The 17,123-nt window shown below is 36.1% G+C and overlaps 1 protein-coding gene across 1 annotated transcript in view; it reads right to left on the reverse strand.

Moving 5' to 3' along the window:
* Window positions 1-1,728: 1,728 nt before the first annotated feature.
* Window positions 1,729-17,123, reverse strand: part of LOC107706959 (von Willebrand factor A domain-containing protein 5B1-like) — a 33,332-nt gene continuing 17,937 nt past the window's right edge. The window contains exons 12-23 of the mRNA XM_016510811.1: window positions 15,528-15,726; window positions 15,110-15,295; window positions 14,350-14,551; window positions 13,943-14,142; window positions 8,382-8,571; window positions 7,080-7,370; window positions 6,848-6,985; window positions 6,530-6,661; window positions 4,942-5,016; window positions 4,623-4,692; window positions 2,895-3,021; window positions 1,729-2,487 (exon numbers count right to left, since the gene is read on the reverse strand). Coding sequence (XP_016366297.1) covers window positions 1,804-2,487; window positions 2,895-3,021; window positions 4,623-4,692; window positions 4,942-5,016; window positions 6,530-6,661; window positions 6,848-6,985; window positions 7,080-7,370; window positions 8,382-8,571; window positions 13,943-14,142; window positions 14,350-14,551; window positions 15,110-15,295; window positions 15,528-15,726 — 2,494 coding nt within the window. The 3' untranslated portion in view covers window positions 1,729-1,803. The remainder of the gene's footprint in view (window positions 2,488-2,894; window positions 3,022-4,622; window positions 4,693-4,941; window positions 5,017-6,529; window positions 6,662-6,847; window positions 6,986-7,079; window positions 7,371-8,381; window positions 8,572-13,942; window positions 14,143-14,349; window positions 14,552-15,109; window positions 15,296-15,527; window positions 15,727-17,123) is intronic.

Raw genomic sequence — 17,123 nt, forward strand, 5'->3', positions numbered from 1 at the left:
TAGACAACAGTACTCAAGAGCAATACCTGAGGAGTAATACGTATGACAATAAAATAAACCGATGCGATATAACAAGAGAAACATTAGCTTCTGTATTTTCTCATTTAGACTACTTTTTAACATATATTTACAGCCACTCTTTTAGAATTTGTCTGTAGAGTTTTTGAATTGACATCAACAAAGTACTATAATAATACATACACAGCAATAAATATAATCAGCAAAATTAAAAAATCAATTACACATTGCAGTAACAGTACAACGTTCAAATCAACAGTCCAGAAAGTTCTGCAAGGTTAGGCACTTAAGACTGGAGAGCACTTACAGCAATCGAAAGTGTTGTTCCAGCGGCGGTTTGACATCTTTAACGATCGTAAAGGCAAACGAATGTACGTTGCATGATGTTATACATGTATCTGCATCTTATAAGTCACTGGATCATCTGACAGCACATATACAGTCAACCACGTCAACTAATGAACAAATCACTATAAGGCTTCCTACGATTAATGATTATGTTACAAAATCTTCCAAAGCAGCAACCAGACAGTTCATTAAACCATATGCACATCAATATTTCAGAGACAAGATAAAAAAAATACGAACAATCTTGCAAAGACATGCAAATTTTTTGGGTGGTGTTTGGCCCGGAATATACTCTACGCAAATATGTTTATTTCCAAAACTTCTAGCAACAGGATACTACTCGATTTCACAGTTTTGAAATGTGGGAAGTACAGCTTGCATTGTCAATGTTGCACCTATTTACTCCCATTACTTCCTTGTTACTTCCGAATGAATAAAACAGTGATTGAATTACTGGTGCAAATATTAAAAGGAAACAATATTCCCCCTCGATTACTTAAGTTTGTACGCAAGCTTGTTTCCACCTCAGAATACAAAAATTATAAAACATAATTGTGACCGACTTTATTTCTCGTAATTGTAACTTTTTATCTTATCATTTTGACTATTTCTCATAATTGCGACTTTTTTATTTATTTTTTTAACTGCAACAATATCCGTAAATCTCACAATTGCAACTTAGTTTCTTAACTTTGAATTAATAGTGTAATTGTGCATTTTATCACACAGTTGTGACTATTTCTTGTAGTTGCAACAGGGTTATTATCATTAACTAAAACTAAAAAACTTTTTAAAACATTTTTGTTAATTGAAATAAAGCTAAAACAAAATAAATATTAGATGAAAAACGTAAACTAAAGAAAAATCAGAAATGTTGCCTTGGCAACTAACAGAAATAAGTTGAAGTTGAAGCCCTAAAATTACTAATTAGAAATAAATAAACAAAAATTGAAATAAATAATAAATTAAACCTAAATGGTAAGATTAATAAACACAAACATTTATAAAATGTGATTTTAATTTTAATTTTAATAAAAAAAAATTAATTTAAAACACATTTACAAATATAAAAATATTAATAAAAACTATAATAATACTGTATATAAATAAAAAACTAAAATAACACTGAGTTGCATCTATTTCTTATAACTACACCTTTCCTCACAACTGTGAGTAATTTTTTAACTTCCTGTATTTTCTTTTCATCGGAGACAGATACAGTCTTTTACAGGTTTGCTACTGCTACAGCAACGCAAGAACACAAGTCTACGTACCTGCGCAGAGTATGTTTCTGGCCTTCAGGCGGATGAAATACTGGTACGATTTCTATTCATAAAACTAAAACGAAACCCACAGAATAAACATTAAAACAACTCAAGGAGAGTAAAACCCTTGTTTCGCATAGTTTGAAGTTTAGTCCCTACCTACTATCAGGACTCACATGCTGTTGGGGTTGTAACAGAGCATGTTGAGCTGCAGGTTCTCGTCCCAGTGTCTGAGGATGATGAAGAGTTGATTGGCCGCGGCTTTGACCGCCGCCAGGTCTCGGCCCTCTGGGATGATCTGTTCATCTAGCCACATGCTGGCCTTGGCTGCGATCAGCTCCCACTCGATGAAATAACTGGCCGAACTGTGTTCCAGCCAGGCCAGAGCAACGGCAGTCGCCCACACCATCCCCTCAGGGTCTGGCACGGCCCTTTGTAGGATCCCAGGTGAACCCAGCCAGGGCGTCTCGACGATTTCTGACTCAGACCCCCGTCCACTGTCGTGCAAAGAGTTGATAGACGACGTCGGGGCTTCGGTCGACATCGACGAGAAGCCGCTCAACAGCGAGGGATCGCCCTCCATCCGAGGGCTTCGGGCCTGGTATGAGGATGAAGATGTGCGGGACACCAGTTCCTCACATTCGGAGTTCAAGTCTGAGTCTTTTGGAGGAGGCGATGAGCCGTGGTGGACCTCCAGACTCTCAGAGCGCCGGGAGCCAGAGTGGGACACATGGGTAAGGCTGATTCTGTGGCTGGTGAAGGGCGACGTCCATTTGAGCTTGTCCATGGGCACGTTGATGGCGTCACACAAGGCACTGTCCAACATGAACGCCCCACAGGACAGCTGCAATGACACCTGCAACAGGAAGTAGATACCATAATGTCTATTTAATCAGTGCTTAAACATAAAAACAAGCTCAGAGACAGAACTTCAATGAGCCATTTAAGGTCTTTAGGCATTGTCAATTACATTAGCCTTAAAAATACGCTCTACTGATTTTGTTACGCCTCATCACCGTTTACTTTGAGTAATTGCCATGATCCATATATTCTACTCAAATAGCACATCTAACAAATGTAGATTTTATATAAATTTTATACAGACACACACACACACACACACACACACACATACACACACATATATTGCATGTATTAAAAATGTCAATAGGGGCAATTTCAATTTCATGTTGACTCCAACTCTAAGTTCTGCTAAAACCACAGAGCATCAGCATCCTGAAAGCAGAATATGGCGACAGAAACCAGAGGGATGTAGTCCTTGTTGTCATTTTCGCTCTCTCCCACGGAGTTGCTGATTTTGCTCTGCGACCGGCTCATGAAGCCCCTGGCGGCTTTCGTCAGGAGACGAGTCCTGCTCAGGCTCAGCTTGCTAGAGGCAAAAAGAAACAACCCCTTTTACTCCGGTGCCCTTTAGGCATTGTCAATTACATTAGCCTTAAAAATACGCTCTACTGATTTTGTTACGCCTCATCACCGTTTACTTTGAGTAATTGCCATGACCCATATATTCTACTCATATAGCACATCTCATTTAACCAGACACAGCGATCATGAGATATTGATCAGTGCTTGTTAAATGTCAACAGATCTATTACTCACTATACGTAAAGACTACTGCTTCTGTGTGCAAGGTGAGTATTGACCGGCTATTTATAGGTTATGAGGCGAGTGGATGCAATACACTCAATGACATCATTATTACTAGTTGAGGTTTGTCAGGCATTTTATGCTGACCTTTTGAAGTCAACATGAATTGTTGAACCCATTTTACTCCCACAATGAGAAAAAAAACAAATGTATATATGTAAAAATGTATGTATATAATACATACATTTACACACACATAATGTATTTACACTATATATATATACAGTATATATATATATATATATAGTGTAAATATATTGTGTGTAAATGTGTGCGTGTATGTATATATACTGTATATATATATATATATATATATATATAAAGTGTTTTTTCTTGGTGAAATCTGCCCCTTCACATCCATTAATTTGTGTAGTGTGCACACATCCCTGATAGCGCTGCTCCTCACGTTTTGGTCATTAGTTCAGTTGACATTTTAAGTGACAGCGAGAGGTGAAACTGTGAAAGAGATTCCAGACATGAAAGGGAAGTGTTTATTTTGGTGTCTAGAGTTCCATCTATCTTTTGTTTTAAATTTTGGATTATTGTACTTAAGATATGGGAATTTGAAAGGGATTAGTATATGATCCAGGCTGGATTTGAACCAATTATTTATCAACGAATAATACATTGCATTAACCATTTATTTAGATCACATAAAACTATTTGTGCATATCCTAATTAATATTCATGAGCTAAGCCTACAGTATTTAGTGACATCACCACCAAAACCACGCCCCCCACAGCTTCACCCTGCAGTTAATTCACCCTCTTCCAATGTTTCTTAAAGCCAAACGCTAATTAAAACTGAAACTCAGTGGTTGTGACTACATCCTCTAATTTTCACACTTCTTCAGATTATCCTTTACTTCATAAATTCACTTAAACTCAAGACATTTAGGCATATTTTTTTAAATGAAAAAGCTAATAGCAAAACCTTTGACTTCAATAGAACAAACACTTGCGAAAAGATAATTGTCACACTGACTCGTTTAATTGTAATAAAGCATTATGTACTTCACATCAACAGCAAAATGATTATAAAATAAACTAAATACCTGCACGAAACTGTCCTATTTTCAGTCTACGTATTTTCTGTCTTTAATTTTTTTTTTAATGACTAATGAATGTCTGTCTTCTCTGAGAGTTGAACTCATTACATGCACCCAACAAAATGCAAATTCGACTCATGATTTAAAACAATGGCGCAGGAGCGATGCAAACTGCTGAATTATTCATTTGTGTTCTGTGAATTACAGTGTTTTTAATTGTGCAACTTGATTTGTAGGCTCTTTCCCCCATCTCGTTCCCTCTATCTACACCCACCTGGCGGAGAAAAGGCTCTCGACTGATCTCTGCGAGGGGTCGGAGGTCACCGACGCATTCCTTTGAGGGGCTGAAAGAGAGAGCAGGTTGGTTTCTGATCATTTCTATGGCCCAACACACACACACACACAAACAAATACACTGCTCTCCAAGGCAAAGAGCACTCAATAAACTCATCCGTGCTCCTCTAGGTCAAATCTAATGAATGAATTCACGAGCTTGAGTGATTAATGCTGCTGTTTTTGGCATGCTTGAATACCTGCAAGACTTGTAATAACTGAAGTAACCAAGTGAATGCAGACAGGAGGAGAAAAAGTACCTTCAGAAGAGCTACATCGTTCCCAGCTGGAGGATGAGGGTGATTTGCAGGAGGATTGAGATGCATTGTCTACGTCTGTAGAGCAAAGAAGAGTTTTAGGGTACAGACATAAGTCCTTTTGACATCAGTTTGGTATGAAAGCTGTTTTCAGAACTAGCATTAAGGAATCACATCCAAGTGCATTTGTAAATGGGTCTGAGATAGTTAGTTCATGTGGACTCCAGAAGAGTTTACAATAACATGCACTCTGTGTGTTTGTTTGGTCATAGCACCCCTGCTGGAGATTTTAGTAAAAGTAGTATTCTATATATTTAATCTATTTTAAAATGTAAATTATTCCCGTGACGCAAAGCTGAATTTTCAGCATCATTACTCCAGTCTTCAGTGTCACATGATCCTTCAGAAATCATTCTAATATGCTGATTTGCTGCTCAAGAAACATTTCTTATTACCAGTGTTGAAAACAGTTGTGCTGCTTCGAATTTTTGTGGAGACTGTGGTACATTTTTTACATTTACTTGATGAATAGGAAGTTCAAAAGAACAGCATTTATTTGAAATAGAAATCTTTTGTAACATTATAAATATCTTTACTCTCACTTTTGACCAATTTAATGGATCCTTACTGAAAAAAAGTATTAATTTCTCTCTCTAAAAAAAAAAAATCTTACTGACCCCAGACTTATGTATAGTGTATATTGTATATTTTGACCAACTTGTCCCCAAACTGATATGGTATTCTCAGAATACTCTGACAATACATATATTTTTGTGGGAGCTTTTGCTTCAGTTTTATGAGGCTACTGGGACTCTAGTGAAGATTTGACAGTTTGTCAGTGAGGACTGTACACAAACTCTGCAAATCTGTTGAAAATTTCCCAAAAGCATATACATATTTGACTGTAGGCCAAGTTATCCCAAAGTTATGATGTTTTAGAGCATTTTTGTGACATTTAACCAGTGGCACTGTCAATGAACTGCTTGGCTACCAATTGACATTGCCACCCAATGCATTCAATAGACCAAAGCATTGGAAAAATCTTTCATGCAATATAAAAATCTAATTCTCTTTCATGGGAACTTCGAACTGCGTCCTCTAGGGGTCGCTATGGGGAACGCCTCGTCGTGACCCGTGTCTGAAGCATACACTGAAAAAACACCAACTTGTTGGCCGGCGACAGCCATGACGTCACTACCGGTGCGACTATAGTATAAATAGGCGCCGGGAGCACACATCATTGAGACACTGCGTCCTCTAGGTTTCTTGCCATGCTGCGGACGCAAGCTTCAGACGAAGAAGTGAATGATGTGTGCTCCCGGCGCCTATTTATACTATAGTCGCACCGGTAGTGACGTCATGGCTGTCGCCAGCCAACAAGTTGGTGTTTTTTCAATGTATGCTTCAGACACGGGTCACGACGAGGCGTTCCCCATAGCGACCCCTAGAGGACGCAGTGTCTCGTTCCCTACTCAGGGAACCATGGTTACATAAGTAACCTGAGACGTTATTTATGATCCATCAATATTCCATCCCATAACTCCACACTTGTAAACAAGCCCAACTGTCACTATTTTGTTATCAATCTTACTGTAGCATAGTGCTGCATCTTCTTGCCCAGGCAAACCTCCTGATTGCGAACGCCCCAGACCTACAGAGTAACCTCGGTTCTTCCTGCTGCCGGAACGAGAACTGCAGTGCGAACTTCGTTTATGATCCTCCCCTGGAGATAAACAAATATACAAGGAGTCATTACCATTATCTAATTGTGTGCTTAAGCCAGGAGCAACTGCTTCGTCTGTTTCCCTGCGCTCCTCCCTGTTTTCTTCCTTCTGAGAACAGTGTCTTTGACGTAATTATTGCAACTTCCAGGCCTTGTGAGTTCAGATGAATTCGAAGAATGACCTACCAGGATGGCTGTACTCAATGAAGGTGGGTAAATATTCATTGCTGTCCAGATCTATAGGTACAAATGCTGTGTATTTGCTCAAGATGTTGCAGGCTTTGCTCGTGTGGATGGCGTAAAGCTGGTACCTTCTCCCAGAACCTACAAGAAATGATATAGTTGAGGGATTTGGTCAGATACTCAAGTAAGTTGGATGTCAATGTTAATATTTGGCAATTCGACTCCAGTTCCTTACCATGCTCAATCTCACACTCTTTGTCCGCCATGTGTTCAAAGTCTTGAATAATGGAGCTTCCCGCCAGGTGATGGAAGGTTTCGTTCCACAGGTCCTCGTGAACTTTCTCCTCCCGCTCTCGGCCTTTCAGGTAAGGCTGGATGTCAAAGGCCACCTCCCATCTCATGGGTTTCCCGCACAGCAGTCCTGATATGACCGCTTTGCAGTCTCCCTTTCCGTGACTGGCCTTGAATTCTGGCGCGTGAGGATCCTGGGGCGTTTCGACTTCGCAAAGCTGATGCGTGTAGCCATCTGTTCGAAAATACAGAGAAGGTAAACAAAATATTCAGAGTATTAACCGATGCATTTCCTGCTGAAAACATCAGAAACCAGTTGGCTAAGCTTATAACCAGCTTAAATGACAAGTTAAAACAGCTGCATGGATATTATCAAAATCGACTAGTTGTTGGATTGCCTAAATAGTTAGTTGATTAGAGGAACCCTGTATAATTAAGGTACATCAGATTCTGTTGAGATGCCATTTTTAAGATATGTTCATGCTTAAAAACAGCTGGATGAAGCACAAATGCCTTAAGGTTTTTTTTAGTGTTGAAATTGCTTTAGACTTGACACATTCTCTTAAAAATGCAACTCTCATGGTGCTGAAAAAGAGTGAGATGTCTGAATCTGAGAACATGTAGCTGTTTAATATGGTAACTGACAGGCAATTAGGTTAAATATCTTTTTATTGCACAAAACTATTAGCTGATAGTTGCCATAAAAACCGAGACCTACGGATTATGAATAATGACAGGAAAATTGCTCACAGCAGGCGATTTGAAGTCTGACATTCTTGAAATTTATTGCCGTATGCTGTGGATTGGTTAAATAAGCTGTGTTTTGATGGCGGTGCTTTAAAAGTTATGAATTGAGAGGCATTAATAGTTTATTAAACACCAGTATTAAATCAATAACAGATCTGCTAATCTGAAACTATCTATACATTTATTGGCAACTCTTATTATCTCACAGTACATTACAGTTCAAAAGTTTGGGGTCAGTATGATTTTTAATTAATTCATTTATTTTACTTGTATTCCTTTTTTTTATATATCTATTCAGTAAAGACACTGTCAAAAATGACAGTTAAGACATTTATAATGTCACAAAAAGATTTTCAAATAAATGCTGTTCTTTTGAACATTCTATTCATCAAAGAATCCTGAAAAAAATGCATCACAGTTTAGCACAACTGTTTTCAACATTGATAAATTATAATGCATCAGAAGTTCTTATACTCGAGGACTGTAGTGAAGGACAAACCTGCATCGCCGGTGCTGCCTAGAGAAGGGCTGTCAGTTGAAGACCTGGAACCGTCTTCCACTACTGGGCCGGGATGGGTCTGATCAATCTTAGACTCCCCCTGGAGACCCTCTGGTTGTTGCACTGGAGGTTTGTGAGCAGTTATGGGACGTCCTCTTGAGGACGTGGCACACAGGCTGGCCAACTGTGGCTGTTGGAGAAATGAGTAACAGTTCATTAGTCCTTTTGCTCACTGTACTTGAATTACCTAGTCCAAAATGGCACATTTGATGTAGACATTTATCTTCTAATGTTGAATATTTAATTGTTCTTGCCTATTTTAAGATTCAGATCATCATCTCGCAATAACTCAGGCACAGTTATAGATTATGGCAAATATTTAACCCTTTAAGAGCACTCAAATGTCTGTTGAAGAGTACTTTCCCTTTAAGAGAGCATGTAATCTCATTTATTGGGAAAAAAGTACAACAATATAAGACATAACACAAATAGAATATAGGTTTATAATATTAAACACATAACATAATTATAAATATAGGTATATTAAATATTATGCCTATATTTTGAATTATTTAATATGCCTGTATTTAAAATTATTATTTAAAAATAAAAAATTAAAATAATTTCATTATAATATTAAAATGCAAATATTATTTAAATGATAACATTTAAATGATATTTTAAAAATCAATCAATCAATAAATTAATAAAAATATTAAAATGTAAACTGAATTCAAATAATACTATAATATACACTACCGGTCAAAATTTTTGAATAATTACGATTTTTTTAATGTTTTTGAAAGAAGTGTCTTTTGCTCTGCAAGGTTTCATTCATTTGATGAAAAAAATACAGTAAAACAGTAATATTTTGAAATATTACTGCAATTTAAAAGAACTGTTTACTATTTTAATATATTTTAAAATTGTATTTATTCCTGTAGTGCAAAGCTGAATTTTCAGCACCCATTACTCCAGTCTTCAGTGTCGCATAATCCTTCAGAAATAAAACAAACAAACAAACTTTTTACTAGCAGTAAACATTTTGAAACATTACTGGAAAAAAATGTATTTAAAAATAATTACATTAAAAAAAGAAATATTCAATATATATTAAATATACAAAAATAAAATATTAAAATATACAAATTATTAATATTATAATATAGACTTGATTTTTTTGACAGGTTAACTCCGAAGTACAATATAAAGCACATTTTTAGGTAACCCGACAAATTCTTTTACCCATCAATGTATGGACATGGCATCAGAATAGTTATAAATTGCTCATTTCCTGAACTAAAGAAAACCAAAGCATCAGGATAGTTATAAAATTTCTCGTTTCCTGAACTAAAGAAAAATCATAGTGTCACAGTAATGGTGCTAATGCTAACAACTCTGAATGTGTTTCTGTGCCTGCACTTATCATGCAGGTTTCCCATTGTACTTAACAGCATGAAGGCAACATGTAGTGAAAGGAAATCTAATTTATTCCACCTCATGTAGAGGGAATTTATGAACCCAGTGATTCTTTGAGTCGCCAGAACCATGCCAGTTCCTACAGCCATGGCTCTCTGTTCACTTGGGTCTAATGGCAGTTTGGTTCATGAAAAATTGATGCCTGCTGAAGAGCTAATAAGGACCATTAAAGTCATTATTGCATGCATTGAGGGGAAATCAAGGACTCTTGTTATTGCCGTAGCTAATCTGTAATATTTCTCACTCCATTTTTGATCAAATTTCCACAGGCAATTGCTTGCAGTGCCGAGTGTCACCCAGACTATTGATATCTTCTCCCCTTTCAAAGAGCGTGACATTGGAAATTTTATCGTGGCCATCAAGGGTTTTGTCACAGTTGTCAGAACTAATTGTACCCTGGACGACAAATGCAAGTGTCTGGATGTTCAATCTGTCTCTTTGCAGGGTGTCAGCAATGTGGGAATATCACTGAACTCATTAAATTCGATAAACAATGTCATAAAATAGGAGAGATAAATACAGGACATGTCATTATTTTGTCAGCCAGCATGCTGAAGAAAGAGCAATTACTCAAAAATAAATCCTTTTTTTTTAAAATGAATTCATATTAATTATTTCATATTATTAAATAATATTTAAATAAATATTTGCAATAAATACTTTTTAACTCTAGTTGCACATGATGTTAATATTATTTAAATATTGTTTAAATGTTTATATTATTTAAATATGTTATGTGTAAATACATATTTAATTGTTTATATTATTTAAATTAAACTATGCTACTACCAACTTGGAAAAAGTACTGCTTTTTAATAAAAAATAAATATGTATATTATTTAAATTTGCCAATATTCAGACAATATTATAAAACTACTATACTAACATGGAAAAAAGTATTGCTTATTAAATAATATATTTTTTAATGTAATTGTTTATATTATTTAAATATGTTAATATTTGTATAATAGTATTTAAATAATAACAATAACAATAAACCCAGTTTGATTCATTTTACCACATAAAGCACATTTTTAGGTAACCTGACAAGGCAACCCAAAATATTGAGGAATGCGACAACTAACATGAAAACATCTTGCTAATTTAATCATATTTAAATTAAATAAATATTTAATTGTTTATAGTATTTAAATATGTTAACATTTAAATAATACTACTACTAACATAGAAAAAATATTATCAAATTATCAAATATTTAATTGTTTATATTATTTACAGTAAATATGTTGCATTTATATAATACTATTTAAATAATAAATATCAATATTATTGGCTTGAATAAACCCAATTTAACTCATGTTACATTTTACATTTTACAACTCAAGCACATTTTAGGTAACTTGACAAAAATATTACAGGGTGGGCACCAAAAATGTTGAGCAATGTAACTACAAAACAGAGAGCTAGAAAGGTACTGTAGTCTATTAGTATAGCCTCAATTCAATAAGCATATAAAGCATCCTTAAGTCTCCTCAGGAGGCCTGTTGTAAATGGGGAGGGTATTCCTCGGCCATTCAGCTCTACTGTCATGCAAGACATGAGTACGGCCATCATTATCAGTCACAAAGGATGCACACCTCTCCGTTGTGGTCTTGATTACATATCAATTTGTCTCTAGGTCAGGGATATTTTTGGCCTCATTATTTCGGCCCAGTTCAAACACTGGCACATCTGTTGTGACGTCCGCCACCCTTTTTTCTCCCACTGGACTCCAAAGGTGCATTTATATTTCAGTGCGTGGGTGCGAACCTGACAAAAATATTACAGGGTGGGCACCAAAAATGTTGAGCAATGTAACTACAAAACAGAGAGCTAGAAAGGTACTGTAGTCTATTAGTATAGCCTCAATTCAATAAGCATATAAAGCATCCTTAAGTCTCCTCAGGAGGCCTGTTGTAAATGGGGAGGGTATTCCTCGGCCATTCAGCTCTACTGTCATGCAAGACATGAGTACGGCCATCATTATCAGTCACAAAGGATGCACACCTCTCCGTTGTGGTCTTGATTACATATCAATTTGTCTCTAGGTCAGGGATATTTTTGGCCTCATTATTTCGGCCCAGTTCAAACACTGGCACATCTGTTGTGACGTCCGCCACCCTTTTTTCTCCCACTGGACTCCAAAGGTGCATTTATATTTCAGTGCGTGGGTGCACATCACAAAAGAGTCCACCTAAAAAACATATTTCCTTTATGCACATTCTTCCATCGCTTAATCGTCCAGGGAACTGTAATTCATCTTCCACTGGCTATGCAATCTAAACTCTGTTTATGTGGATGTGGCGGTAAGAAGATTGAATTACATTCTCATCAAAGAGCTCAGAAATGAGTTCAAATAACCCTTTGGAACAAACAGACGAATCCATGGATCTCTTCTCATATCATAGCAGATGCTTGGGCTATAGCAGATGGCACAGCGAAGGCTGCCTACAGATATTACTTATAAGGAAAACAACTACTTCCTAAATAGAAGCCGTCTGCTTTGTGTCAAAACACACAGGCACAAAGGGGATTACAGATACAAATGTTGTCTTATCATTTCCAAGTTATGATGTTTATTGCTTACTCAGGATATGTATTATAAGATATGATCATTCATAAAAAAGGCACATAATGTTTATGAATCTCCATTAGACCAGAAACAATTACCCAAAGAACACAAATGCAGACATTAATACTTCACTCTAAAAAATGCTGGGTTAAATACAACCCAGTGCTGGGTAAAATAGGGACAGACACAGCAATTGGGTTGTTTTGACCCAGCGGTTGGGTTAAATGTTTAACCCAACCTTCTGGGTAGTAACCCAACCGCTGGGTCAAAACAACCCAATTGCTGGGTTTGTCCCTATTTTACCCAGCACTGGGTTGAATTTAACCCAACATTTTTTAGAGTGTTGGCCAAAATGGTCTCCTCTCTCATATGTAACATAGGAATGTTTGATTCATTCTAGTCAATCGCTTTGTTTGGATGAGTAATTTCAAAGCAAAGTCTCATTCATTCTAGTGAATCGGTTCATTCTGAACAGTTGTGGTATTGGGAAATCTGATTCATTCTCCACTCTAAAAAATGCTGGGTTAAATATAACCCAGCGCTGGGTTATATTTAACCCAGCATTTTTTAGAGTGTAGTGAAGCGCTTCGTCCTAAATGATTCTCTCTCTTTCATATGTAGTGTTGGGAAAACTGATTCATTCTAGTAAATGCTCCACCCTAAACTGTTCTTTCTCTCATAGCTTTAGAAAGTCTGATCCATTCTAGTGAATCAGTTCATTCTGATTCTATGGTATTGGGAAATCTGATTCATTTTAGTGAATTGCTTGATCCTAAACTCTCATATGTAGCATAGGGAAAGCATTTGGTTTGTTTGGATGAGTCATTCATCCTAATTCGTCCTAAAAGGTTCTTGATATCTCATATGTAGTGCTGGGAAATCAGATTCATTTTAGTGAATTGGTTCATCCTGAACAGTTCTCTATCCTATATGTTGTATTTGGAAATCTGATTCATTCAAATGAATCGGTTCATCTTAAACAGTTCTCTCTCTTTCATACTGTATGTAGTGTTGGGAAATCTGATTCTTTCCAGTGAATCCGTTCATCCAAATGGTTTGTTTGGATGAGTCGTTTTAATGAACTGATTCACAAAAATGATTCACCAATGTTTTTGATTTATGTAAAGGTATTTTGGTTGTATAAATTTACCTGTTCAAGTTTGATACTGTCAACCTAATTGAGTGTTCATTAGTACAAAACCCCACATTGCAAAGATCTGCTCTGATTAAATTGGATAGTATATTTTAAGTAATCTATGTAGCTCCAGTGTACTTAGTTACTTTTTGTTTGTAGCTTGTAGTATACTGTAGTTTATCAACTTCAAATTATGTTAAAATTACAACGCAGTCTGAAGCTCAAAGTAGGCTTTTCCAATGGCTATAGACACATTTTCAAACATATTTTGCAAAGCAATAGCACACAAAGTCATGCGTAGTAAGAAGCTTCTGTATTCACATACAGTATTTGTGTAGCACATGTTTCGAGCCTTATGGTTTAGCATTTACCAACCTGGTAGTCCATTTTCCAGTGAGCTCCGTGGTCAGGATGTGTCTGTCCAATGAGCTCCTGGACTTTTGCTCTTCTAAGAGGGTTTTTGCCCACCACTGAGCTGGGGTCACTGGGGGTGTAGGCCTTCTTCATGGGGTTGTAATCTACAATCTGATTGGTGCTGTAAGCACGTCTTCTCGGAGAGGTGGCTGTGTCAGTTCCTGTGCAGAAAAATAATAATTTGTCTCATTTTTCTCTTTCATTTTCACTCAGTTTATCTTCATGTTTGTTGAATGTCTTCATAAAGAAACCTCTCTTTCATCAGGAGATGAAAATCATACATCATACAAAAATGAAAATTCTGTAACTCTCAAGTCTTATGGACTTTTTTATGGTACACATTTACGCTGTATAGAGCTGTACTTTACCCATAATGTCTTGCTCTGTGGAGATAGGACTGCTCTCAGACATGGTCTCCTGGCAACCGTCAAACAGCGAGCCGACTTGATTGTCCCTGTGCGGCCCCTGACCGTCAGAGGAAACCTTCCCAGCATCCTCCTCTTGAGAGTGATAGAACACTGAACTGGCCGACTCATTGGAACGCATCATGCTGTATCGTTTCCGTTTGTCCTGTTACAGCAGAGAAAAGACATCTGAGAGCTTGGGAGCTTCTTGTTTTGCCCTAAAATCTTTATTTGCATTAACAAAAATGATATACTAAAAAATATAATACTTAGTATACAAAAGTCTATATATTCACATATGTGATCTTATAATATATCAAAATGTAGTATTTTCAGATAATTATTCTAAATATCATCTAAATAAATAAAACCCTAACCCTGATCATGTAAATTCTACATTATACAAAAAATTCTACATTATACCAAAATACAGTATTTTTAAAATAATAATAATTATTATTATTATTATTGTTGTTGTTATTGTTATAAATAGTAGTATAAAAATATAGTATAATGATTACAGATTAAGTGTTATGTTTTTAGTATATATATATATATATACATATATATATATATATATATTACAACTACATATATATATATATACATATACATACATACAGTATATACATGTATGTGTGTGTATTTATACATAGTATAATTGCAGAACGATGGATATATTTAAGAATAGATGGATGGATGGATGGATGGATGGATGACTTACTGATTTGGGGTTGGAGTGATATCGGGAGGTATCACAGACCACGCTGTATCCAATCAGCCGGTCACCAGGGAACAGACAGCTCACCCCGACTGGAGAGAGCAGGATCTCCTTTGTCTCTGGATACAGCCACTCAATGGAGATGTCAGTCAGCACTGAGGTCATGGACTTCTTCAGCGACTTAATCATCTGCCAAAGAAACAAATAACAGCCAGGTCAAACACTACCTAGTGAACTCAATCAAGAGAGCACAGTCTATAGAAATAAAACAGTGAAAATATATAGATGCTAGTCTTAAACACCAGAGAGAGAAGGAAAAAACACTAAATGTGCTGTCTGCTTTGATCATTATCCTAATTCATGTTTGACTAAACAAAACGAATTGTAAATTGCTAATACATTTGGACACTCCACAATTTACGTGGCTGCTGTAATTGCTTTGCGGTGACATTCGAAATAGCAGGCTGTTGCACTGGAAGATAAACATGTCAGAGGAAATGAGGACCTTGGGTTGCAGTCGTTCTCCTTCTGACAGGAACTCAGCTGTGCCTCTGGAAACGGCAGCCAGTCCTAAAACCAGCCTCCTGCACGCACCCTGGCCTATACCGAATGTGTAACACCTGCCATGATGCAAACACACACAGAGAGACATGACAGGTGCGGTGAGTCTGTGAAAACATCAGAAGAGCATCACATTATGAAGAAACTGCATCTCTACTGGGTGACGCTCTGCCAGACAACATCAGTCTAATTCTCTGAACTTTATTGCTTTATTAATTCTGGGATTGGCAAGCGTGCTGTCAGAAAGACAGGAAGAAACTTATTCATATTGTTTATTTGAATCTTCTTCAGCAACTAACATAGATTGTGCAACTCTCTGTAACTTAGCGAGCAGTCTTGCTGTCTACCGCCTACAGGCAGCTGCCTTCTAAGAAGCATCCGTACTGAAACTGTCTGATTAAGAACGCTCTATATATAGGCTGCAACTGCATACGGCACACAAATGGCACTCCTCAACAGAGACTTACAGTACAACAATGCTGAAAACTGTTTAACAGGCCTAAACTGATTTACATGGTTTACGCTAAGAGACCAACCTGAAAAATGACCAAAACCCCACTAAAACCTGCAAACAGACCAACAAACCAACTTGGTTTTAGAGTATTGTTTCCAATACAGTTTCATGTTCCCAGGTGAAAAAGACGTAGTATTAAATGTATTAAAAATATACTTGAAATTCAAGTAGTATGTTTATAATACATTTGTATTCCCAACATGCTTATTTGAAGTGCAATAAAAATATATTGAATTGCATTTTAATATATTTCTAAAAAGTATACTAGAAATACTTTTGTATTAAATATATGCTAGTTATACTTCTAAGAAATATGCTAAACAGAAGCATACTTTTAATGTATTTATAAAAAAGTATACTAGAAATACTTTGGCAATAAATATATTTTTAGTTACACTTTTAAGGAATATGCTAAACACAAGCACACTATTAGTATATTTCTAAAAAGTATAGTAGAAATACTATGGTAATAAATATATTTTTAGTTACACTTTTAAGGGATATACTAAACACAAGCATACTTTTAGTGACTTTTTAGTGTATTTACAGAAAACATACTTATGTTACCCTTACTTAAAGTATATTTTATGTCTACTTTGTGTAAGAACATAACAAAATGATTACACTTTTAGTGGGTGTTTAATGTACTTTATATTGCAGTAGGCCTACACATGGTTATATTTTAAATATTTATGTATTTATAATTTTAATATTTGGAAAAGTACAATATTTTGAAAAACATTTTTAACATTTACAATGTACAAACGTTTGTCAACTATTATTAAGCATTGCGATATTTAAAATATGTTGTTTAATATGTTGTTCAGTTTTACTTAAAAGGTTATGCTACTTTGGTTGATTAGGCTGTTGTTCATTACATAAAACAATAATTGTAATAAGCTAGGTGTTTATAAATTTGTTCAAGCTTGACGCCTTTATTTT

The sequence above is a fragment of the Sinocyclocheilus rhinocerous genome, unplaced genomic scaffold (assembly GCF_001515625.1).
Source record: "Sinocyclocheilus rhinocerous isolate Xijiao unplaced genomic scaffold, SAMN03320098_v1.1 scaffold714, whole genome shotgun sequence".
Lineage (NCBI taxonomy): Eukaryota > Metazoa > Chordata > Actinopteri > Cypriniformes > Cyprinidae > Sinocyclocheilus > Sinocyclocheilus rhinocerous.